The sequence below is a fragment of the Phalacrocorax carbo genome, chromosome 2 (assembly GCF_963921805.1).
Source record: "Phalacrocorax carbo chromosome 2, bPhaCar2.1, whole genome shotgun sequence".
NCBI classification, from domain to species: Eukaryota; Metazoa; Chordata; class Aves; order Suliformes; family Phalacrocoracidae; genus Phalacrocorax; species Phalacrocorax carbo.
Window position 1 is genome coordinate 136,663,845 of NC_087514.1, and position 26,945 is coordinate 136,690,789.

At 37.1% G+C, this 26,945-nt stretch overlaps 1 protein-coding gene across 2 annotated transcripts in view; it reads left to right on the top strand.

The window, feature by feature from the left end:
• Positions 1-26,945, top strand: part of ETV1 (ETS variant transcription factor 1) — a 67,858-nt gene that overhangs the window by 4,389 nt on the left and 36,524 nt on the right. For both annotated transcript variants that reach the window (XM_064444514.1, XM_064444513.1), the window contains exon 5: positions 9,160-9,213. In XM_064444514.1, coding sequence (XP_064300584.1) covers positions 9,160-9,213 — 54 coding nt within the window. The remainder of the gene's footprint in view (positions 1-9,159; positions 9,214-26,945) is intronic.

The window sequence follows — 26,945 nt, forward strand, 5'->3', positions numbered from 1 at the left end:
TTTAACAATAACAAAAAATGAGCTGCTGCATTAAGAGAACTTTAACAAAATGCAAGGTAGCTTTCTGCTTGTTGAAGTGCATTTTTCTCTTCACCAATATTTTCTGATTTTTTTCTTTGGTATTTACAATACTGTTTATTTCAAGAGTGACAGTTTTTATGCATTGTCTGTTCTTAATATTTCTAGTTGAAATTTTAATGTAAACTTCTGCATCTGAAATAAACATGATTTTGATGCAAGTTAACATAATCTCTCCAAATTTATCCTTATTTAAATGAATGTGAGTATTCACATATGTTTAATTTGTATCCTGTACTGGACTATGCACAGTTGTTTATAGAATAGATGTTATGCTTTTTTGGGGAAAGGAGGAATGTTGGGGTGAACTGCTTGCTGCTGGTTTTCATATAAAGAGGGAAATACTTTTGATGACTGCTTGCCTACATACTGGTTTTAACAGATTTTGTATAGTTAGTTAAGTTCTTAACCTATAAGTAAGTTGTGGGGTATTGTTTGTTTTGCTGACGTTTTTATTCTGCTAGCATTATTTTTAGCATGTGGTTATTATGTATATAATCAAAAAGTCTTCTTTAAATTAATGGATCAGAGGATATATTTTTATGAATTAATATGGTTCTTTCCTAATCGTTGAAAACAGGATGTCCTGTACTAAGATCATCTTTTGTAGTATAATGATCAGATACCACTGTAACTGTCTCCCTGTGGTAATTTTCCTAAGGATCTCTATATTTTGTATCATCTCATTCATTCTAACAAGCCAGAAGTATGTTAAAATACTACTCAAAAGATACTATTTTGTGATGGAGAGGAGAACTTTTAGTTTGATTTTTCACTGGCATTGCTGGTTTTGTTTCTGAAAATGATTACATTTCTTTGATCAGAAGTCAGAAGGATACAGGCAGATTCATGATGCATGTGCAGATAATAATGTAAGCTTGAAAAATAATATGGCATGTAAAACTGATTTAATTTCTGTAGGTACATGAATTACGGTAATGGCAATTTTTATTCTGGAGGTACTGCTTATTTTAGACTAGAATGAATTGTTTGGAAATGTTTTTTTCACTTTAGCTGAGTCTATTTCACGTAATAAATTTAGATAGGTTTTGAGAGAGAAAGGTGTCTAGTCCTGTGTCAGCTAGGTTGAGGAACCTTTGTAAAAGCAGATAGCATCATTTGGTAAGTAATTAAAAATGGAAAAAAAAAGTTGCCTTTTCATGTAGCGGAGGATAATAAAGCTAAATAATGTTAGAATTATATTTTCCCACAGCATATTACAAATAAATATTACAGATTTTTCAGTGTTCCAGAAATATTTTCAGAAATCTTTGTGTTTCAGGCCACACCATGGTTTTAAGCTGTTCCATAAAACACTAACTTTGCACAGCTTTTCTAAAGGCTGAACTAAAACTGAAATAAAAAGTCAAGACGAGAAAATAAAATATCGAGCTATTAACTTGATCCCAAATTTTTATTAAGGAAACCCACCCGAAACAACTTTTGATAGTCTTTATAAAATACTAGTGTTTGAGAATATTGTAGCTCTGCTCAAATGTCTACATGATTGAGCTTAGCCAGGAAACAGATTTTGAAATCAGACTTGTTTATCCATTGCTAGATGTGTCCATTTATGTTCTTCTGGACCTTCATAGGCTAGAAGTCTGCCAATTTGGCAGCATCAGTAATGTTTACATATTTCTTTTCATAATGCTCTGGAGCCAGGGAAATGACCATGAAATTTTAAAACATCTTGACCCTTTTTAAGAAAAGCAGTGGCAGCTGACCAGGTTTCTCCCACGAGTTCAGATCCCCACTGGGGAGTAACCAGGTCAAAAATCTACTTATTAGTTAGGAAAAGAAAGTGAGTTGCATTTCATGACACACAAAAAATGCTTGTGGATTTTTTTTGTGTTACTTTTCCTGAAGCTATCCTTACTACATCACATATTTTAGCCTGGAGATTTTTACAGTTAGTGTCACCAGTGACAAGCTGGTGGTAAACAAGCAAAACCAAAAGAAATGTGGGGTTTTTTTCCAATTGAAAATGGTGGGAGTTTCACATGTATTAAAGAATTAATCCAAAATGTAAACAATTCAGTAACCTCTTTAATATTTTATTACTCCATAATTAACAAGCTGAATACTACTTACAGAAAACTTAGAAATGTATTCCACTAGCTGCATACCAGGTTTTTATGGAAATGAGTTTTACTTCTTACTCTGTGTAGCATTAAATAGGAAAGAATCTACGTTATTTTGATGTAAAACTTACTCTGAAAAAGGTTCCCTCATGCCAGTTGTTATGTAGGACAGAAGATAGACTGTAACTGTTTCCTGATGCCAGAAAGTGGGAAGCCTTTGATTATTGTTTCAACTTTCAAACTTGAAAGGAAATAGTTAAAATTGCCTATTGCTAACCAAGGCAAATATTATTCAGATATTATATTTTCTTTTATATTTAAATAACATGATGGCAACATTTTGTCATGGTAATATTATAAAATGACTTTATTGATTCTGTATGTTTGGAATCAGATTGGTTTTGGCAGATAGCAATTGTTCAGTGACTTGAAAAAAATGGTTCAAATATTAATCTAATGTTATCTCATCATGGTAGCTGTTACTTCTTATTCTGGAATAAAAAGAACAATAAAAAGAGAGAACAAATTCTTGGTGAGTGAAAGTCCCCTTTCCATTGTGAAAGCATTTGGTTTTAGGGAAATAACAGATAAACAAAAATCTGATTTTTTGTTAAAAATTACTCTTTCAGATACTAGTTTCTCCTAGAGCTTGTTAAAGGTATGCAAAAGGCATCCCAAGCAAAGACAAATAATGAATTTATGCACCAGATCTGCTTCTTAGAGCAACGTATAATACACTTCTCAGATGGTAATAAACTGAAAAATAAAATATAGTGTCCTTTGGGTCACGTGAAAAAAAAAAAAGATAAAGCAAATAGTATGTGGTTTGGAATAATAGCTACAGGTAATGGGTTCATGCCTCTACTGCCATTTAGCTAAACTGAGTGGATGCCTACTACAAGCTACCAGTATTTAAAAGCCAGTTCTTGGTATCTGAAAGTAAGTTACTTCTCTCATATAATTAATACCCAAATTTGGAATGAACACTAGGAAGTTAAGTTTCTGCCTTCTGTTCTCCTATCATGAAGGATGCACCAGTGTCGCGGTGATATCTAACCTAGTGTTGACTTATAGTTTATTTTTTAAATGAGGAGGTATGAGAATGAGTACTTTCTAGTTCTCAAAGGATTATTTTTAATTAAAGAATGCAGCAGATCTTCAAATATTAGTCTAGTTAAAGTGACTTTATTTAAATCAGTGAAGATATGTAGCAGCTTACTCTGGCTAACTAGCTTTCTGCTGCCAAAAAGTTGTAAAATTTACCCAGCGTAAGGCAAATGCTATGTAGCCATATTCAAGAACTATCCGTGTTTTAATAGGAGCAAAGATAGTCAAGAAAATATAGTTTAATACCTCCATGGCTGATATCTGTCTGATGAGGACAGACACTCTAAAAAGCAGTGAAAAGATTTTAATTGTGGAATTTGTAATACAGAGAAGAGCTGCTTTTTTAAAAAAATTGTTTTTATTCTAGTGATCTGACAGATTTGGCTTTCAGATACTCATAACTCTTGATCTTAAATATCTGCGCGCAAGAAAAGGAGAAAAGTTAGATTAGGCAAAATGCGGGAAGGAAAGGGTCCTCTTTTAAAAAGAATTCCAAAAGAAATAAACCCACCAGAAATCCACAAGTCTGAAAATCTGTCTAATCATAAACTTTTTAACATTTTTATTGTTTGCTGGAAAAGTAGATGCCTTTTACTCAAAATAATAATTTTCAAAGGCATTGTGGGGTTTGTGAACCATGAGGGATATAGTGAAATGTTAAATGTGAGTGTTCCTTTTAAGCTAACTTTTTTCTCATTTTTAGTATAGCAGCAAATGAAGAGCAGATTCTACAAACCCATCTTCATATTCCTAGGGATTATTCACATAAGGAAGAATTTTGGGATCTGGAGCTAGTTCTGAACTGCATTTAAGTTTATTAGTCAGAGCATCTTACTTTATGTAAAAAGGGTTTGGGGTTGTTTTGACAGCAAATCCGGTGCTTATGGGAAATAATATTTTTTACCATCTTGAAATTTGTCACTGTTTTGCCTTCTGAATGCTCCTTTGTTAGGCACAGTTGTTCCCGTGGAAAAAAAGAAAAACCCAAACAACAACCAAAACATTCCCCCACCCCCACTGCCCAGCTCTTTCAGGAATACTTAAAATTTATACAACCTCTCAGGTATTCAGAAGTAACAATGAATCAAAGAAAACTCAGTAGGTTCATTACTGTTGAGACCTGAAGTCTTATTTTAGCTGAAGCCAAATACTACTGTTCATATAATTCCCTGTCAGTTTCTTTTGCCACTTTGAATAAATCATTGGTATTTTAAAATGAATTGCTCTTAGCTCTAAAAGTGAAGCCTGAGGTCAGAGAACACAGGAAGTGTTCTGCCACCCAAAATAGAAGTTTAAGTGAAGCGAGGAGGTTTGCAGCTTCTTGTTTTTCTGGAAAGTTTCCGCTTTTTAACAGGAGCACCTTTCCCTGGAGTGCAGCTGAGCTTTTGGAAGCAGTACGTGATTGGGAGAAGGAAGAGTTAAATTTAAGCCCTTTTTAGTTCGCTTAACTTTTCATTTATTAAATATGTTCCTCAGCAGGTCTGTGCTGCATCTTGAGACAAAGCAGTGAAATCAGTGTGTTTATGCCTAAAGTTCAAGTTTACTTTGCTGTAGCTTTCTGGAAGGGTGTGACATGAAAAGCTTGTGGTTGGGGCCACATGGTTCATGCTGGACTGTGTTTTTGTGAATGGAGGCAGAACTCCAGTTCTGACTGCTTGTCTTGAGGAATTGCTTCGGAGATCAGCTGTCTCATTCACTGGCAGAAAGAATGACTCATACATCTTCTGCCTTGTTTGGCTCCAGGTCATTGTTACAGTGGATAGAGCTGGTTTTAATTAAATATTAACTCCTTTTGTCCTGGATGCTTGTTAACGGAGACTTTTTATTTTTGTTTACTTGCAATGAAACCAAGCTAACAGGCCCTAGTTTTAAACTTTTTTTTTTCCCCAAATTGCTTTCCCTTTGCAAAATGAGCTGTCAGTTCAGCTTTTCAAAGGCTTTTTAAAGCTCTAAAAACTACAAACAAGTATTAAGTATTTTTGTGCTGTGAATGTTTGCTTTTGGCAAACTGATTTTTAACTCGGTAGGTAGTGAAACCGTAAAATCTAAACTGATAACATCCTCAAGATCATCATTAATGTTTCTGTACGCTTCCCAAATCCTCTTGAGACATTGTAGCCATGATCAGAAGGAAAAGAAAACTTTTGGTAATAATCTAGACTGAGCTGGATAGCTTATGCTGCAGATGCTGTCTACTTCAGTAGTTTGAGACTTGATGGCTCTGAATGTGGAATGAACTAATGTAGCTGCTTCTGCTATTAGCAGTAAAAGCCACGTGCTTAATATCCTTCAAAACCTTTTATTAGTCTTTTGGAATATACTTGCCTTCTCAAACCCCCATAATTAAGTAGCTCAGGGAAATATTCTCATTCAGTTAGATGATCATTTTAGATATCTTTTTCAATTTTCCTCTGAATGGCAAAGTAGCAAAAAAAAAAAAGTTCTGGTGATTTATGCATTGTGTCTTGTGTTGAGTATGTTAACAGAAGACCAATGAAGATTTTATGGCAGCCTTGCTGAATTGCAGTATTTGTGAATAAAAGAAAAGAGGAAATGAATGGCATACATGTATAAATGTGCAGACAGTTGCAACACTGCAAGTAACATTTTCCTTTTGGACATTCAGGTTAAAGTGTCTTTACCTGTCTGTTTAATTTGCTACAAACTCTGCCTGTAATTATCTGAACTGAAGGTGCAAAAGCCCTCTTCCCTTTGAGTGATGGGATGGTGTACCCCAACAATCTGCCCTCTCGCAGCAAGATGCTGGTGGAAGAAGTCTATGTACTGGGCTGATGGTGGTTGCTTGCATTTCTGCAGCATGATCATGTGCGAGTTTCAGTTTTGCTAGTTTAAAAATAATATCAGCTTAAACAAAGGAATAATATAAGTTCTCATTTTCAACAGTTAGTGTGTCCTTTTAATTTCTTTGTATAGGCTTGTGGGCTCGTTTCTAAGGTACCGATGCTACTAAAATTAGATTCCAGTAGGGAATGTATGTTCCTGGGTTGAACATTTTGGATATTGTTATTTGTTTTGTTTATATTTGGCAGGGTTTTAAACACTTATTAACTTGCTGTATTCCTTTTCCTACAGAGGCTTATAAGGTTATGACAATATTGTATTTAAAATACATTTTGACAGCGTAGTCTCCACCTATTTCTAGAGTACTGATAGTGATGTGCCTTGATATCTATTAAATACGCCTTCATAAATTTTGGGGATCCATGAATGAAGCATATTTTTCTTGTTTACTCCAGACCAAATCAAGGGTATTGACAGTATCTCTAAAGCAATACACTGTTTTTTTTTGTGACAATTCAACCAGATGTATTTTAGTTTTTCTCTTTGGCTAGAAAAAAAAAAAGGACCTCATTTATTGAAATATACATATACCTCTACAACAGATTTCGTTCTGCAAGAAGTCAAGTTAAACTGATAAAACCAGAATAAAGCACCGGTGAAAGCATTCCGTGTGCAGAGTACGCTCTAGAAAGTTATATAAGATTGCTGTCCCAGTTCTGCAATCACTGAATGTAGTCTCCCGATTTCAACAGGAGGGTTTTTGTCATCTTTAAGCCTTTTTCAGATATCCTGGATTCATAGATTAACATATATATGTGTGTGTGTGTGTGTATATATGTATATGTATAATATATATATGTTTTATATATATGTATGTTAACATATGTATGTATAAAAAAAAGTGTGTGTGTGTATAAAAAATTGAGTCATACTAGTCTCCTTGCTGCATTTAAATATGATAGCTGGCTTAAGAAAAATGTGTGGGATGTGTCTTCTGTAAACAAGAAATTACTTGATACAATTACTTTAACTCTAAATGTACTCACAAACCCTTCAAAAACAATTGACAATGTAAGAAATCCTTAGGAACTGATTTTTAAGAGGGGTGCCTTGATTTCATAATTGGATTATTCTGTGACAGCCGAATATTTGGCATTTTTGAAAGGAAAATGCCTAACATTTGCATGCAGTGAATTGGACAAAATAACAGAACTTGCAGTGTGTTAGTATTTGGGCTCGTATCATCCCTGAGTTCATTTCTGGTAAAAGTCCTGAGGCTTCTCTAGAGGAAAGAGACATTTAATGCATCAAAAATACTGGGAATATTTGGTTTCATAAAATATGTGTTTTATACAGCTTCAAAATTTGAGGAGCTAACACATGCTCAGAGGTACTGGTTTCTTCTAAGAGGATAGGTTCTTAAAAAAAACCCGAACAACAAAGCAACAATAGCTATGGGTTTTTTTTCAGAGTAATGCTAAGTACACTTCATGTATTTATCTTACTCACACTTCAAATCTGTGTTTGCAGATTTCCCAAGGTCATTTGTACTAAGGGGTGTTTGCTGCAATTAAGACAGTAGGACTTTAAAAATTTATTTTAAAACCAAGAGCAAATAATTTTTCAGTGTAATGAGCCTGATTCTGAACTCTTTACCCAGGACAAAAATCTCTCTGTTTAGTCATTAGAAATATTCCTGAGTAAGGATTGGAGATCTGGTCCGTGAAGGGTACTGTAGTGTGCATTCAAAATAATTGTGAGTAATTATAATTAAATATGTATTTTTAATTCAAACAAATTTTGTTAAATGTAGTAGCAATTGCACATCTATAAAGAGGAGAATGTGCTTTCTAAACTTAGAAAGTGTTCTGAATGGCATTAAAGTTATATTTTATCATTGAACGTATTTAATGGTGTGATAGTCCTGGTTTTGATAAATGATTATATAACCAGCATTTACCTCTCAAATCTTGTTGGGTAACCAGATCATGGCAAATGTTAACTTTTAATTAAGATCATGTGAATTATTTGCTCGTGTTTAGACAAGAACTGTGTAAATCGAAATATTTTCAAACAGATAATTTTATGCAGCTTTGCTTTGATGATTTTATTTAGTGTATGTTGAGGACAAGATGACAAAGTTCAGAGACGGTAAGCTGGATCTGTCTCGGGATGTACCCAGAACCAGTCATCCTCTAAAGATGCCGCTTCTTAGTGTAATGTTCTGCAGTTATTCAAATGTATTCACCTATAATACACATTCAGTGGTATTTCAGCTTAAATGGTTTAAATGAGTTTACAACACAGGGATGGCTAATGTCTTAGATGTACAAAGAAAAGGAACTGTGGTACCATGGGTGCAAAATTATCCATCAGCAGACCGTGAAATGATTGTATTTCATAGCTCAGGTTTGTGATGAAAGTTTTCTAAAAGCGAAGATGAGCTTACACAAGGTGAATGGATGTTAATAACGATTCTTGCTTTAAGTAAATCTATGTTTTTGATGTCTGAAATTTTGTCATTGAACCAGGAATTCTGTGGTCTGGTAAAATAGTTCTTTTTGAATATTAAAAACAATAACAAAACCCCCCTCCTGTGTTGGCTGACTGCAATGAAAAATTGGAATAACTTTTAAGTAAGCTGAAGGTGTGGTAGTTTGGGGTTAAAGATGCATAAATGTTAACACTAGGATTTGGTTTTATGCAGACTTCCTGTGCAGATGTTTTGAAAATGAGCACTGATGGGTTTTACCAGTGGCATGGCAGGTCCAGACCCTGGTGCAGGGAGTGAGGCAGGGCCATTGCTAGTGTCAGCCTTCACGTCCTCCCATCCTCATCGCTCTGTACCGGGGCTGTTCTGGACTCGTACTGCACCGCAGAGCTTCTCCCCAGGGTTTATCTGATCTTAAAATGATGCGCTTGCCTGATTTTCATACCCAACAATGAGAAAAAAAATCCAAGTTTTAATCTTGGCTGTGCTTCAAATTAAGCACAGGAGTCTTTATGCTTTAATGGCTTCTTTTAATTCTGTCCTTGTTTTTGTTTTTTATTTGTTTGTTTTTTTTTGTTTTTCTTTTCCTTTCTTCAGCTCAGGTACCTGACAATGACGAGCAGTTTGTGCCAGACTATCAGGCTGAAAGTTGTAAGTATAGTACGAATCATAATTTTCTTTAAAATATGCATTTGTGTATTTATATTTGGGTTTTCATATTTTTATTTATTGTGTCATCTGCAGTCATGTGACAGCTCCTTTCGCTGGTCGGTGACATCAGCATGATGAATAGATAAAGCAAGTCAAAAGAAGTTGTTTGGGCTGAAGGTATAACCTTTAGCAGGGGCCCCTCTCCTGTAATTCCCACCCCCCAGGCCCAGGGCAGCAAGGAAAAACTCACATTGTGGAGGTGGAGGGAGTTTCTGTGTCCGTAGAGTGAGGAGAGGAGCGTGCTGAGCTGGTACAGATTTCATATTGTAGAACATAGGAGGCAGCTCTGCTGAGCAGAAATCAGGCTGCTCAGTACGTTTTGTGTATATATAAATAAATAAATTTCTCCACATAATCAATCAAATACAGCCACTGCTGAAGCATTTTTAAGTCGTCATAGCATGTGGCATTTTGTTGCTCAGAGAAAATTTCCCTTTGAATTGATGGGAGGAAGCAGGAGTTATGTTAAGCTGGAAGCTTTGCATTGTTTGCTGCTTTACTTAACACGTGCCCAAACTTTATTTTTTTTTTTAGCCTGTACCCATCAAGTCTTGCCTTTACCTGCTAAAGTGCTACTGTTCTGTTAAACGCTGGCTCCCCTTCACTGTACTTGCTGTTCTGTGGTTTTGGGTGGTTGCAAGGGCGTAGTAAAGAAACGGCAGGAGAAACATACCTGACAAAGTCACAGACTTCTTGGAGCTTCTTGATGCACCTTTCTTCCTCATGGCAAGGCTCCTCTCCATCATCAGAGGTCTCTTCTAAACAGCGTCTGCTTATTGCAGCAAAGCGCATGGTAGCTTTTCTGTTTTGCTAAAGAACTTAAATAATTTATCCTATCAGAGTGAATTACTGCAGTTCACTAAACCAGATAGCTAAGTACAGCATTCACTTATTAAAATGTTAGAATTAAAATTAGAGAGATTAGAAAGAATTGCATTAAAATAGTCTTTAACCCCCAAAATTCAGACTTGTTGAGTTATTTAGAGACTGTTTTAAGAAGAATTTATTAAGAGTATTCATAACCACGTTTTGTGGGGGAAGAAGACAAAAAAAAAAAAAAAGGTTTTTCATAACCTGGACTTGATAGTATACCTGCACAGCAACAATTCATTATTGTTTTTCTCTAGAAGTTCCTGTACATATACCAACCAACAATCATCGTCACTTTCAAACTCTTAAAGTTGCCCTTTGTAACAGTTGGAGTTTTTTCACCTCTGGCTTCAAAGACTTTTTTTTTTTTTTAAATTAAATTATAATGTGAAAGCCAAAACTATTCTATAAGTTGAAAATTAGATACGCTATCTTACATGTGGAGCTGTGTCCAAATATAGTCGTGTATGCGTACATCCTTTGTGTAAGAGTACAAAGTTCAGTTAGGGCTTCTATTAACCCACAATTATCGTTACACAACAAGTCAATGATTCTTGGAAAATAATTTGTGAACTGTGAATGAAAAGCTCCATTGAAGCTGGTCACTGCTTTTGGTGATAAAGAAATTCTCCTAACATGGCTATTTTATTAATGCTGTTAGCCACAGCTTACACAGTATTATCAAAGGAACATTTATTTCTTCATTTCAGTTGGTTTCTTTATCTTAAGTAAAGGTCAGGAGAGCTTCCTGGAGAGTTACTCTGGCAAAGGTTATGGAGTTTCAGACATATACTTGGATATAATGTATGTAGCTGTGGGCTCTGTGAAACAGGAACGGAGATCAACATAACCAAAGCCATGGGGAAATTACTGCTGCAGAAGTAGCGCAATTGTGACTGTTTTCTCTAGGATCCAAACCTGCCTTCAAACTCTATTATAATGACCTACTATATGTAATCTATAAGTCTTCACAGTGTTCACCCTGTTACTGGCAGCAGCCTGGCAGGAGCACTTGGCTTTTTTTTGCTTTCATAGGTTCAGTGTTTAATACGCTTAATTGAACCAAAAATGGTGAAGGACAGAAGTGTAAACCAGTGGAGGAGCTCACAGCCACTTCCTATCTAGTTCAGGGGCAACCAAACTGTGGTCAGCCACCTTGTTTAAATTTGCAGCACAAATTTCATTTAAGGAGCTGTATATAGGTGGGGGGTGTGCATGTGATTCGCAGAATATGTAAAGAAAACTGAAGTGCTCCACTGAAAAAGTTACAGTCTGTAGTCCAGGTACAAAAATTAGTGACATTTTATTTCTAGCTTCATTGCTTGAGAAATTGGCTTTAAAACTAAGGTAGATTTGTGGTCTTAAATTGAAGCTTTTGTAACACTGAAAGGAGTTGTAAGAAACTTCAGTAGCAGTAGCAGTGCTGGAAAGCTGTGGTTAAAACTTTCTTCTTGCTTAGAAATCACCAAGTTAGTCAGCTCTTGAAGCGAAGATGTGGAAGGTAGCAGAGGAACTGATACTCCCAAGAACATGTGCTGTGTCCTAGTGCTGAGGAGGATTAAATGCCCCTTAAAGTGCCGTGGGTTTTGCATTTCTGTTCTGTAATAATGATTTTAAATAGTGAAACTGCAGTGGTATTAGTAACTAAGGGAAACATTCAGTTTAGATTAGATATACAGTCCACTTTATCCACTTAGGGATTTAACTTCAAAGCTACCTTCGGACCATGAATATTTCAATTATGAGTTGCTAATAAACTTGAATCAGTTTTCAAAAAGCAAACATAATATATATATTTATAGTTAGGTGTGGGCTTTAGATATTATGAGTGAGATCAACAGCTAGCATAACTTCATGTGATATTATTAATGTTACTGGAATTATGCATGTTTCTGCTAGCTAAGTGTCCAGCATGTCAAGCTTCCCCTTAATGCTTTAAACTTCAGTTTACCAGTTTAAAGTTGAACTTACGTTGTTACTCCATTATGTCTTCTGGAAAGAGGTTCTTCCTACCATAATAATCTTAGAAATGTCTGTACTTCCAAACCTTTCTTTTTTGTCACAGCATCCAAAGCCCCATTTTGTCCACCTTTTTATTAAATATTTTTTTAATACCTATCACAAAGAACATTTTTGTAGTTTAGCTCAGGGCGAGCAGAATGAAGAGTAGATAACAACTAGCCTGTTCGGATGGAATTTGAAAAACCAATTGCAGTTTAGTTTCTTGTAACCTTCTGCTTTCTGCAACAACCAAACTTTTTGAGTTCTAAGGAAGGAAAATGTTATCAATAAGATACTTTTTTTCGGCTCACAATTACTCTGGAAAAATACCACAACTGCACATTAACTGGTGTAATTTTCTTACTGTCTCATTGCCATTCTCATAAGAAATAAAAATTCCACAAAAAGAGGGAAGAATCACTTTTACAGGCATTTACTTGGAAATTCTGTGTTAGGCAGGTTGGTTTTGCCCCATTCTGAATCTGCTTCTACACTTCAGCTGACCTGTTTGCTATATATTAAAGTGACTTCCTGATGACTTTTCTTTTAGCAATTACATGAAAAGCTGTGTAAAGCAAAAATCCAAAATCTGGTTCTCCAAAAAGGTGTTTTTTCTTTTTTTTTCCCCAAATCAGCACCTAATTTGTAAGACTTTGTTAAGCTGTTTTTCTGTCTGCGTAAAGCATTCACGTGTTGAGAAGGGTGACCTGCGTTAACGTCCTCAGATAAGGTTTCCTATTGTTGCAAGTCCATTTTCATACACTGAGGAGGAGCCAGATCCTGAACTGGTTGTAATCAGTGGCAAGGCTTTCAGATAGTGTAGAACAGCAAGGATTTTCCAATCTAGGAGTAAAAATGAATAAAGCGTTCAGTTTGCTCGAAGTCAATAGCTGTTGAGGTGAAGATTGCTTGCTCCCATTGTTTGGATGGTTTCTATAACAGACACAAGAGGAAGTAGGTAGGATTTGCTGATGTTTAAAGGATGTAGTTGGCAGAGAAAACTTGGTATTGTCAACAATATACTGATTTGTAATTTGACCTTGGTACGTTTGGTTATAAATGGGGATTACCCTGCACCAAACCAGATTGTCTGATGTCTTAATAGCACAACTCTGTTTTGTTTCGTTTTAAAAATATATATTTACATTGGTCTGTTCTTCCAGAGTTCGGGGTTTCTTTCTTTTGCCCTAAAATGTAGGTTACCCATTTAAAATTAATGTTAAACTCTAGCTTTTTGCTTGTTATTTGTTATTGAATTTCTGCTAATGAGGATTTGTGCTGTGCCTCACCTTCTTGATCAGTTTCCTTCCTTCTCTTTCATTTAGTTCCTATATTGTTTCCCTGACCATCACAGCCTTAACTTAACACTGCCAAGGGGTAAATGTTAATGTTAGACCACAGCTGTTGACAGTAAATGGGAAGGGCGGGCTGTAAAATCCGTGCTCCCCCATGTCTGATTAAACTTTAAAATAGGAAAAATACTTTTTTAGTAGTGATTTTGTTGCTGATCTTTCACGACCTTTATTCTTTCTCTTACCCCTGTTTTTTTTCTTCCTCCAGGTTTAGCAAAGGAGCTCTTTCAATGTAGATGCCAGGAGCCTTAAATTATTCAGGGATGTGCTTTTTAGATGCTCTGGCTTGCAATCTTTAAAAGCCTGTTAAAGAGAGATTCTTTACATAGGCTTCAGGTAGCTGTATTCTTCTGTCATTTTAACTAATGGCTTAGGATATTCCAAATGCAGTTTAAATGAAGAAAAGCTTTAATATTTATTTACATGTTTGCAGCATACAAAATCTTTTTATTTTCACTACCAGGTGAAAAATGCTCTGTTTTATTTTATTTCTCTTTCTGTGACTTAAATTTCAAAAGCGAATTTCAGAACTAAAAGAGCATTTCCTGTTTGCTTTAGTATAGCAAGAGCTGGTAAGCAATCGGTAGAGGTTAATTTTCACTTGTTTTGACTCATTTTGGAGAAAAAACCCCACATGATTAAAACAAAGTAGGAAACACCAGAATAATATAAGTTCTGATGGGTCTACTGAAGTCAAAAGGAGATCTCTTTACTGGGTTGAGTTTTGTTCGTGATGTAGAATAGTTTAATTTTGCAGCTTCTAGAAAAGAATATAGTGGACTGAAAAAAATGACATTTTTTAACGTGATGATTCATTACATAGGCAGCTGGTAGTCATGTCTTGGTAGTGCACAATGTCCTAGAAATTGCAGTTGGTAGTGTTTTGGTTTTCTGTGTGTGGCAAGTTGCACACACCAGCATGTTTTCAGGAGTTTTTTTTCCACATTTCCTTTTTTTTTTTTTTTAAAGCATCTTTATGGCTGGAATCACCTTTTCTTTAAGTGTAGTTCTGCAAGTGTGGTACTGCAGCAGGCAGTCCAATGAATATCCTACAAGGTGGTGGTAGTTGTTCTTGGTGCTTAGCTATTCCCTGGTAGGGCTTTCTGCTGCAGCTGTGTTTTGTTTCCTTGCCACTTGTCTTGAAACGACTTCCTTTCGTAGGTCAGATGTTGTCAAATACACAGACATTTACTTATTTATTTTAGTGCATGCCCGACTGTGAGGGATTCTTTCTAAAGGGCTGTGAGAGTCCGGGCTCTGTGGTTTGTTCCTGCCCTTAGCTTTGTATGACCTTGGGCATGTTGCTTAACATCTTTGTTTCTTGGTTTGAAGTAGGTACAGAAATGCATGTATCACTCTGCTGTGAGATATACAGCTTTCTTAATGATCACTTATCTAGAGATCTCAAAAGCATTTTACAAAGAGAGTCCAATGCAATTGCTGTTGTAAGAGCTGGAGAGGTCAGACTGAGGAGTCGATGCTGACCACCTTATCTCCCTTCATAGTTGCCTTAGATAGCCTCACTTCTTTACTTCTTTCACTGTGTCCCTGAGCACTTGTTTCCTTTGTTTAAAGCAGGACTGAAACTGTTACCAGCTGTAAACTTTTTTTTTTTTAAATTCTCATTCAAAAGAAATTAGGAATTGGTGTCTTTCAGAGAACTTTGTGGGCTCATTTTGTGGTTCGTCACCAGGCATTAGCCTGTACTAATATGGATTTTTTTCCTTCTTCCTCCTCTAGAGCATTTTTGGAAATATTTAAATCTGCCATAGTCGTGACCTTTTCCATAATTGCAAGATTTAATTCTTGAAAAAGTGTTACCAAGAGGCAGACCGCCGACCTTAATGCCTTTAACTTATGATCTTAGTAATAGAGAATTTGTGGGCTTGCTTTGATTTTAATAAGTAGTTTATTTGCTTTTCTGCTTGTATTTTTATATAAATTTCCAGCTTTGAAGGTGCAAGGACTTTAGGTTCTCCTGCACTGTAGTAGTGATAGTGGCTCACAGGTTGTGTAAATACTGATGGTGGCAAAAGCATTGTGAAGCAAAGGACGAGACCCTGTTGAGTACATGGCTTTTGATTTTTAAAACTCTTAAAGTGGAAGCTATTCCTTTCAGAGTGCCGTACATGCTGAGATATGAATTTTATTGCTAACGAAAAGGTACCTCTGGGCATCCCAGCAGAGACAGCAGCCATGTTATGCAGATGTGTTTTAACTGCACAGGATGATTTGAACCTGATGGTCTCCAGCTCTCTGGGGCATGGAGGAGTGCAAGCAGCTGAACAGGGCTCTTCTTGAGGGATTTTGTCCTCCTGTCTCCCCCTGGCCTTCCACTGGCATGTGCCTGCTTGGCCAAGCTGACTTAGTTCCTTTCCTCAGAGCCCCATCCTCGCTTGCTGTTTTATTGCAGATTAAAGGCTTGGGTTGCATGTAGAGGTTATCAGCTAATGAATAAACTTCAGTCATCCTGTCCTGTGATAAATCTGTCTTGTAGATCAAAGATGAAGCATGTAGACCTTTTTTCTTTCAAATGGTAATTTCTTAAGGCTGTCAGATCACTTCCTAAGGTCTGTTTACATAAAAACAAAAACATTAAACATATTTTATTCAAAATGTTGAATTTTCAGTTTCGAAAAAACCTTCTATTTCCTCTCTAAGGAAGCCTCCCCTCCTCCCTTCCCCATAAGGGCTCTGCGAAGATCCCATCTGTGGAAATACAGGCGTGCCTCACATTGTAACTTGTAGTCACGGCAGTATTTTCTTAACACTACAGTTATTTCTGTTTTAAAACAGATAGTTGTTTAGTTAATTTCAACGGGAGTATGTATATGTATTAGAGCATCTGTTCAGTTCCAGTTGTATTAAACAAAGTATGCAGAAATTTGTTTCGACTGTATTTTCACACAGAAACCAAACAAGGCAGATTGAAGGGTCTTTGTGATTCTATTTTGATACAAAACTGTTATTCTCCTTAAACTGCTTTCCATGCAGTGTTTTTGCAAAATGTGTTTTGTATTCCAAGAGCAGCCTAAATAATGATTTGAAACCGGGATGGTGTAAAATAAGGAGGCAGTCTGCAGTCTGAGTCCATCCGCTTCTGTTTATTTCATATGTTTCTTTAGGTAAAATGTATTTACAGCCTGCATAATTTTTTTGTCTTTTTTCTTCTGCTTGCTGCCTCAGCAACTGAAGGCAGAGTCAAGCTCTCCCACAGACTGCTGTGAGGTTTTTAAAGGGTATAGCAGGAAAAAAAAAGGGAGAGAGTGACAGTCCTCAAAACATCAGTTAAGCATTGGAGAGTATGTGACACATTCATGTTTTGTAGGACCGATATCACTAGTGTCCTCTGTAAGGATACAGGAAAAATGGCCCTTGTTTCAGGTTCTGTGTCCTTTTGTTTTGGTCCTGTGCATTTCAGTACTGGGAAGTAATTACAGTGGAGACATTTATAAGCTGATAAATATGCATAAATGATGCTATTTATTAATATTTTTGAGTTTTAGAAGTAATCAGTGTTTTTTCTAGGAATGATCTAAACCTAGTCTAAACTGATAAATGGAAGTCTGATTACTTTTTCAAGGCATATGCTCCAGTCTTTTCCCTGAGAAGGATTCTTTTCCTTTAACTTATTCTTCATGTTCTCCTTGTCTTCAATACATTACTCTTACGCATTCCTGGATTATAGTTTGACCTTGATGAGGTGAATAGAGAAGTGGACTGTCTTGGTAAAGGATATCTTTATTCTTATGTATCTGTTTGTTCTGTAAGCTGAGGATTATGCGTGTTAGAAAAGAGTGAATCATTAGCAACTTTATTTCTGGTTGTCTTTTTTCCTGTGGCTGTTTATGAACTTATTCAGCAAATGTGGTTGCCAGTAAGTTAATGTAGTGAAATATTTTTTAGCAGTGACATTTACTGCCAAGTCCTGCAGTCACTGAGTAGGAAGGTTACTGACTGGCCAGGTTTTTGTCTTTAAATTTATATATGATGAGTTGTCATCAAGGACATTTGAAAAATTACGTGTGAAAAACAATTCCCAGTCTTGCTAATTTCATCCTCTTTGCTCAAATGTTGTTTCTTTCCTGCTTCTAATGTATACCTGAAAAAGATAAACAGGGTTTTTTTTAATGTTCTGTCTTCATGCTGAAACCAAGTGCAATGTTTCCTTATTAATTCATCTGTAAATAAAATCTCACATGACCAAAGTACTAAGATAAATTGAGACAGAAGAGAATTTGAAAAGCGTCGGTATTCAGTAAAGACCAAAAGTTGCAAGCGTTTGGGATTAGAATTTGGGAGATGGATTTATACAAGTGTATGTGTATATACACAGAGTATACTCAGTGTGTATCTATACATGTTCTCTATATGCATGTATATGTATAAATATACACATACATACATATAAGAAATATACACACCATGTAATTGTTGGTCTTGCTGATTGGATGCACATGCAAAATAATCCTACAACTTCAGGAGCAACTGTCTTCAGAAAAAATGTGCAGTGCATGTATTCCTAAAGTATGTTCAGTTGCGAGTCTCGTATACAGTAAGAACACTTTAAGTAGCAGCAGAAGCCTTAAATATCTGTGCTGAGAACCAGAGCCTGGTTGCAGGTGGTCAAAATTCCACTGGCTCCAGAAAGAGCACTTGGCTAAGAGTCTTTGAATATCGGGCTACTTATTTAAGTCCTGACTTTATGTTCCCAGACGTAACCACTTCTGACAAAGGCTTCTTTGTTTCCCTGTTGAATCAGTGATAAAACTTGTGAGCTGAATTCTATTGTTGACTTATTTCAATGGCCTGCACCTTTTCCAGTGGAGACTGCAGTTTTTGCAGTGGTTTTTGGTAGTGAACTAAAGACTTAGATTTCAGCCTTGCTTTAATGAACTATAAGCTAATTCTGTTCGAGTTTCCTTACTGGTGAGCATTCATGAAAACTTAACGTTGAAGCATGAAGGACACATGTATTTAGACTGGTGACAGTCTCGTTCTTCCAGCGAAGTAAACAAAAATCCCATTAGGTACCCTGAGTTAGTGTGTACTTGTTTTATGAATGCATACATATTTTTATTGTTAAAGGCAAAATCAAATTAAAGATCATCTTCTTAAAATGCAATTTTGTTCCTTTTAATGCCTATTATTGAGAGTTGCTAAAATAAAAACAAACTGTAAATAATCTTTTAAAATAGTTGTTTAATTCATGCTAGAGAGAGCTCACTGTGCAGTCCATTTCATTATTTATTGGCTTCTCTTGCTTTCACATATTCTTGAGTAGCTGACAGACAGGCATGATTATCCCTAAGGATAATCTTTTATTATGATGCTCTTTTATTATGAGGATATTCCTGCTTTTATAGGGAAGCAAACTGACATGCTGGTTATGAATCTCTGAGGGTAGGCTCCTAAGACTGAGCTGCTTCAAACTAGAAGCAACCTTCTGACACAAGTTGTTTAGGTTATGAACAACAAATGGCAGAACCAGAGGTTAAATCCAGTTTACTTCACATTTTGTGCAGCTGCAAGTAAAAGATCAGCAGCCTTCTCCTGTATAGCTGGCTATTAGCGCTTTGCGCGAATACATCAGAAAAGAAAAACGAAAAAATAATAACTAGATTAATGTAACTAGAAACTTTTCCGTAAGAGGGGAAATCAGGCAGTATCAGTTCCTGTTTGTTTTCTGCTGTGAGCATGCTCTCCTAAACATCAAGTTGATGATACCTTTAAAACAATAAATACAAAAAATATGAAATGGTTTATTTAAAAGCTTATTGTTACTTCTGGCAAAAATACTTGTTATAATTTCCAAAGTTTTCTTCATAATTCTGTTTCTATAAAACCTATTAAAATCCAGACGTGGAACCCTCAAACTGCAGATATACCTGAAGTGGAAAGGGTACACGTGCGTGTGTGTGTGTATGTGTGTGTAAAACGCTGGGATATTATCTGTCTCACTTGGAACCTTTAGTAATGGAAGTTACATAGTGCTTAGCCATTACCTCTTACAATTTAAATTAAATTTTGGAAATTGCTGCAAATGGAAATCCTGTCCTCAGAAAAGCACACAGACCCTGATTTAGTGGCCAGCTCTTCTCTTTGCATTTAACTTTATCGATAATTCCCAGGTAGGAATACAATTTAAGTTTTCTCCCAGGGTTGATTTTACATTAAGACCTTCCTCTTTAGTAGGAGCTTTAAAGGTGGATCACCTCTCCTTGCACCCTGCCTGGGAGCCTTTGGAGCCACATGCGTTATAAGTAACTGTAGGAGCAAATACCCTGATCTCCTCCCAGGATTTTACCACTGAAAGCTAATGCAGATGAAGAGCAACCCTGTTTCTTTGTGGGGTCCTGGAGGTTGCAGATCCAGTATAGAGGGATTAAAAATTCTTTAGATTTTTCCCCCCCTACAATCATCTTATGCTATCCACGGGTTTTAGATCAATTGCTACAGAATCCAGCTGGTTTAATTTTTATTAGGTTACTGCTTCCTCCTTCAGAGAGCCCTAAGCCTCTGTTTATTTTGGGGGCAGGGGGAGCGGGAGAGCTCTTCCTCCTGCCTCACCTACTCTCCTCTGACATCAAAGCAAGCCAGTTTGCTCCTCCTAGCCTAATCCTCTCTTTCTCCCACTCACCAATGCTCTGCGAATTTCCTTATATTCTTCTTAGAGTTATCCAATGTCCGTGGTATTTGTCCGCAGGTTAACTTTTGCCCTGGAGGTACTTGGTGGGAGGCAGAGCCCCTCGGGCAGTGCTTTCCCCTTGTCTGCCTGCAACTGCGAGCCCCATACGCCTGGCCAGGTAGCTGTCTGGAAGGGAAGGAGAGCACTGCATGAAGGAGACATAAATCAGAATAAAACAGTGCCCGTGACAGCATTTCTGTAAGATTGCTGCATTTGGAGGCTAAGAAACTGTCGGTAACTGCAGCTGCCACTGCATGAAAATACCTTCCAGACAATTCTTAACTGGAAGCTGGAATCTTTTGGGGGTGGAGGAGAAGAGGGGTCAGCTAACCAAAATCGTGTCAAACCGGCCCTTTGCTTGGGGGTAGAAGAGTAGAGAGTGTCTTTCAATACTGTGTAGCAGTTCAGCCATTTAGCAGCTGCCCAAATACATCATCAGTTTAGGCCAAAGAACCTATAGTGTCCTAAGAAGGTGTTTACTGACAGCTTGTTGAAAAGTTTGCCTTGTAATTGCTCTGCCTTTGGGTTTAGGGAGGAGGTTAACTTTTATTGATATTTACTGAAAGCTCTCCCCGCCCCCCTTCTTTAGCCAGGTGGCTTAGCCTTTTGGGTGGGCTTTTTAATTTTGATACACCGAACATGCTCACGGACTTCAATTTTCAGCCAGCAGGGTCCTTTTAAATGGGAAGCCAAGTGGCTACAAATATCTGAATTATCTCAGTGGTGCCTTCAGCACTTACAGCATCAGAAAGCTGCAAGTACCCTCAGTAACTCTAATGAATATTTCAGAAATTGCAACTGCACATACAAGCAAATGAGGGATATCTTGCACTAAAAATGGGGATTTATAGCATTGAACCAATTATTAAGCTGTATGGATACAACCTCTAATATTGTGCCCCCTCCTCTGCCCTGGCTGGGAACCCCTCCACCTCCCAGGAAGGCTGCATCCGTTGCGGCAGGGGGATCTTGGGTTAGCTGCCCAGAAATAGCTGAACGTGCAAATGTGTTTGGTGTCTTAGCACACAAGCTTTAGAAAAGCATATTTCAGTTAATTACATTTATTTCCATTTGTGAAGAAGCATCTAGAAGAATTTATTTGCTGAACAGAGGAGGGAGTGTCATTTTTTAGGAGTCAAATAAACTGTGCTGTGGGGAAGTGGCATATGTTTGCATTATAATGATCATTTTGTTGGTCACTTTTCCCCATGTACAAACGCCCTCATATAAACCTGCTTTATGGAGTGACGCAACCTTGATGTGCTGGAGGTACAATGAACCCGTCTCTGTTCTCTGCTTCAACCTTTTTTTGGCCTCACTTGTTACTCTCAAAGGCTTTATGTTAATGCCAGATCATAATAAAGATAGGGAGAAATTATGGTGGATATTTAGAATGAACATAATCTAGAGATGAACAGATGATCCAATTAATTTAAAATTGATTTTCATCAATACTTTTATTTTGTCTTTTACTCATTAATCTGTAATGCTTTTTGATTAAAAAAAGAGAGGAAAACCTCTCCTACTCCAAAGCAAGAGAAAGTTATTTTAACCAACAGATGCATTATTGCAGATGTTAAGGTCCAGGATTTCCCAGTATCAGTTGTAGGAAAATGTGCTGTTATTGTCCGTCTTGAAACTCTAGTAGTAAACAGGAATAAATTCCAGCTTTCAACACAGATCATCTTCACCTGCTTGCTACTCTTTCCTAATTCAAATTCAGAATCAATATTTTTTTTCTTCTCATACAACGTCATCTGAGAACAGTCCATGTAGACTTTGAGGACAAAATCCCACAATTTTGCGCTGTCTTTTATTCTTCACCCCCACCCCCTGAGGATTTTAAAGACTATACTATTATGTAGCATTCGTGCAATGCAGTATTCAAGTAGACCGTTAATTGACATGCACAGTATTGTATGCTTTAGGCTGGAAGAGAAAATAAGCAATTTGCTTCATTTTGCAGAGTGAGTTCTAACTGTTATTAAAGTGCATTTGTAGTTGCGTATTTTCCAGTAAAGGTGACAGATTACTTCAAAGCTGGTATTTTCTTTTTGTTAAACAAGGTTCTCAAATAGATCCATCTTGCCCACGTATTCTATTCTTGCCAGTTGGCTTTGAAAGCTGGTGCTTGGGCTCATCGTTCAGAACTAGCTTCCAAAAAATGAGGTCCCATGCTGTTTCTATCTATTGAGCTGGTAGGGGCTGGAAGGATCTGATCTGAAGCCAAGGCGAAGACTGAATTGATGGAATCATATCTAACGGGTTTGCCAAGTACTGCCCAGTCATGAAGTTCCACTTTCTGGGAAAGAGCACTGAGATGAGGGGTGGCAGAGCATTTGCAATGACACCGGCTATCCTTAGATTTCCTTCCCTGGACATAGAGCCAGGCCACCACATAGGAAATAGCTAGCTTTTTGCTGAATGTGTTTTTACACATTTATGTCTCGTTCCTCTGTTCTGCATGCTGCTTCCCCATTTTCTCCTCAGTCGCATGCATTTGAAGAGGAAAAAGCTTACTGCCCTTTATTAAGGTATTACACGTATTTTGACCATACGTAATGTACCATTGCAAAGGCTTGCTGGCACGTTCAATATGCTTGCTTCCATTTGATTCTGTGCGCACATGTACAAACACCCAAACACATGCAGACTGTTCAGGTGAATGGTCACCACTCAGTGGGAATAGATGGAAGCCAGTTGTCTTTAGGGCCAAGTTCTGCATCTTATGCAACTTCTAGTTTTCTAGATGCAACCATAAGGTTGCATAATACCAAGACCATGCACTTCTTCAAAAAAACTACTTGACAAGGATTTCTTTAGGTCCGTTCTCCACACCCCCACACCCCCCCTTTTTTTTTTCCAGCCGCTTTCATTTGTGAGATAGTGAAAGCTCAGGTCTCTTGTTTATGTTCCGTTTTTATATAAACTGCCAGGATAGTCTCTGAAACCACAGTGATGATACACATCTGTGTGTCAGATATCCAATTTGTCACCAGCTTCTTTCAATATCTGGCAGAGAGCAGGACCTAAATGAAATCCAGTTGACTGGAGCTCAGCTAAGATCTGATAGAGGTGACTTTGATAGATCAAATGGTTGAAGAACTTAGTGGAGTCTGTGTAGATGTAATCTGTTCAGCCACTTTTAAATAAGTCCACACTATTCGAGTCTTGCTCATCTTTGCAGCTGTTGCAGTGGTCAGAAACAAAAGGGGTGTTTTGCCATTGTCTCGGTGAGGGTTTGTCTAGGGTGAAAACAGTTGCAGATCTGGCCTCGGTTATCTATGCTTGAAGACAGTTCAGTCTTCAGCGGTTGCAGTGGTCTGTGTGTGTAGGCTTTAATTCAAAATCGTTGGGAACAGTTTAGCTGGAAAGACTCGGTTATCAGCCTTTACTGTCTTTCCATCCTCCTACCTCTCTTCATCTGTCACCTCTCCAACACGATGTTTTTATTTCAGTTTTTGTTAGTATACTAGGCTGCTTGCCACATTCAGCTGCAGCAGCAGTAACCCCCAGGGTATGAAGAAATGGTCAGCTGGTTCTAGTACCTGCTTCAGCTACTTCCTCCTGTGCATCCCAAAGATTACCGGTAAAATTTCTCATCTTAATGTATAGTGGAATGAAATGGAAAGAGCTCCCTGCTTTGGCATCCCGTTGTCTATAATCAGGTGCCTATTAATTAGAGTGCAGCTATCTACAAAGGTCTGTAGCTCAAATCGTAATGATCAGAAATAAATAATCAATAAATATTCTCCAGAATGCAGAAGGCTATTGTTCCATAAGTTAAATATACGTTTTCTTAAACCTCTTCAGAAAATACGTATAAAGCCTGGCATTCCCACCTAGAAGGTCAATAAAGTATTTACATTTGCAGCAAATACCTATACTGAATGTATGGTTCAAATGGTAAGTAACTGTTGCAGAAATAAAGCATTTCAGGCCTCATACGAACCCACAATGCTGTGTCTGGATTTTTTAAAAATGTCTACTGATAAGAGCACCTAGGTCATTACTATCACCTGAGAAGTAACCAGCACTTTACCCTCCTTGATGAACCATTCAATAAACTATTTGTTTATTGAAAGTAATTTTTTTTCTATTAAAATACCTACCTGTTGTACTTCCAGCATAAATAATTTGTTTGAATCATCAGGTGAGTGCTGTTAAGTTATAGTGAGCGAGGAAAATTGCAAAAGCACGAATTAGGGTCCATGTCCTTAAGTGTATTTCAGTTTGCATTTTGATAGCAGTTTAGAAATGTTATCGCCTGTTTTGTCACAGACATAATTCACATCTTTCTTCAGGCACTGTAAACAAGAGAAATGGTTTAATGGCTCCATAAAAGGCACTCTGTGCTGATAGCTGAGATTAGACCCTTTAGTAATGGATTTTTGTGTGTTGGGGGAAGGGGAGGGCTTTGCGGAGGTAAATGTACTGGAAAAGAATCTTGGAGATACTCTGATGTATCTGAAGTGCCTGCTGCATTTCTGTGTGTATTGGGAGATAGATTTGAAGTGTGACAATATTGGCTTCATCAGGACAGGGGCCTTCTCTTCTTGCTTTTGAAATTTTGCCAAGTACTAGCTTGGGTCACCTCAATCAGTCTAGCTCCTGGAGTTGTAGTGGTATTAAATATTTTTACATCTTCTGTCTTTTCATGTTGCTGTTAAGAAAATTAAATCCCCTTTATTCAAATGTGTTTAAGAAATTTCTCTCAACTTACACTGCATATTAACAGTTTTGCCTCAATCGATCATAAAAATGAATTAGTTTGTTTACTAAATTGGGTCTAGAGAATGATTTGAGACCATAAATGTGAAAAGCAGTTCAGAAACATGTAGCAGAAGTATTTAGGGCATGACTTCCCGGTTACTTCCTTTTCTCTGCAGGTACACAGAAGTCCTTGAACTTAATACACATGAACGTTGTATTACTTAGGAGACACTGGAGTTCACTAGCACAAGCAAGGTTGCTGCTGTCAGTTGATTTTATATCATATAGTAAATGCTCTTGCCCTACAAGGGTTGTTAATAAGACATCTTTGTCTCTTTGGTCAGTGGAGTCAAGGTTGCCTGCCGTTAGCCAACATCATTGAATTACCAGTAATATTTGAAGTCTTTTAAAAATATGTTTAAATCAATTCTTCAGAAAATAAAATCAGGTTTTATTTTGTGCATGGGCAGGAATGTGAAGTTTGAAAATTATAAAGTGACGTCTTGCTCAAAAGAGAAATGACTTGCAATTTCACATAAATTTTTCCTCATTTCTTCTTCATCTTGTACAGAAAATTATTTTAGGCCATTGCTTTTATATTTGATGCAGTGCATTTCTGGGGCTTTCTCAAAAGAAGTGATTCAGTTCTGTCTGTACAGAGGTGGTACATGTCCTGTATCTCAGGCTAGAAAGTGTACAAATCGGTCTCCTCTAAGATAAATCAATTCCTCCTTTAATTTCAGAGTTCTTAATAGAATTGTTCTTTGTTTGGGTCTTAAACTGGGTGTTACTATGAACAGAATGTTTGGGGATTAGGCTGTTGACAGCAAAGGAGAACAGCACTTCAAAATGAGGGGTAGCAGGTTTCACCCTGTGTTTTTGCATGTTCTGTGCAAGTTTACTTTGTGGTGAAATTGTTATTGTTTTGTACAAAATCTAGGTCTGTACAACAGCACATTATGTATAACATGCAAACCCTCTTACTCTGCAGATATAGATAGATTTATGCACAGAGAATATGCATGTAGTAATGTATTGTACCTTCATCAATTCGCTACAGATGGTAGCAGTCCTTCTGCTTGCCTTATATCTGTGTGTTGGCTTTGGAGAAGCTCCAGACAGGGTCTGCGGATTGAGTCAGTTCTGATACAGATAAGCCTGACTTTCCCCAGTAGTTGAGATGAGGTGTTGAAGCCATCCATCTAAATACACGTTGTGAGATTGTTTGCCTTTCAAGTTCAGAGGTAGTTATCTGTAAGTAATCACTCGGGATGAAATCTTGGCCCTTGGTCACTTCTTAATAAGATCATTATTAAGGCAGAATGCCTGTTACTTTAATAGGGTTGAGTCTCTGTTCTGGGGTTAAGTAAAATGAATTTGCCATCAGGAAGAAAGAAGTGGTGAGGAGCTGGTTGTTTGAGATGTCATTTTGTTAATTTGGATGTGTTGGTAGCTTGGTATGCTGCACTAAAATTAGATTGTACAAATAAGCACCCTTCCTCTCCTCAAAAAAGAAAATGGACTGAAAACATAATATCCAGCTTAGCAAAACGGTGTATGTTTAAAATCTGTTTTAATAGGTGCACTATAAAATGAGTGTCACTAAAATGAAGAGCGACGGGTGGAGGGTTTCAGTGAGGATATGAGAACTGTTTTGAATGTTTGAAATTTTACTGTTGGAATAAGTCTGTCATCTTCAGCCACACTTCAGATGTGGTTTGAAAGGTCAAGTAGCCTTCAAGAAAGCCCCCCAAAAATGCAGTAAGTATTTTTCTCAGGCTATCTTTTTTCCTTTCCACCTCTAAAAGTGTACACTTAAGGAGTTACAGATAAAGCTTAGCATGGTGACTGTGTCAGGGGACTGCCCCAGGAAGGCTTTAAATTTTACAGCTACATTATCTTTCTGGCCGTAGTTAAGATAAAGATCTAATATAAAATCACTTTGGACTGTAATGCTTTTCCTAAATGAAATGAAGGCGTTAACCTACTTGATTTGATATACTTTACCCTACCTTATAAAGCTGGGAGGAAGGTGAGGTAAACTTTAA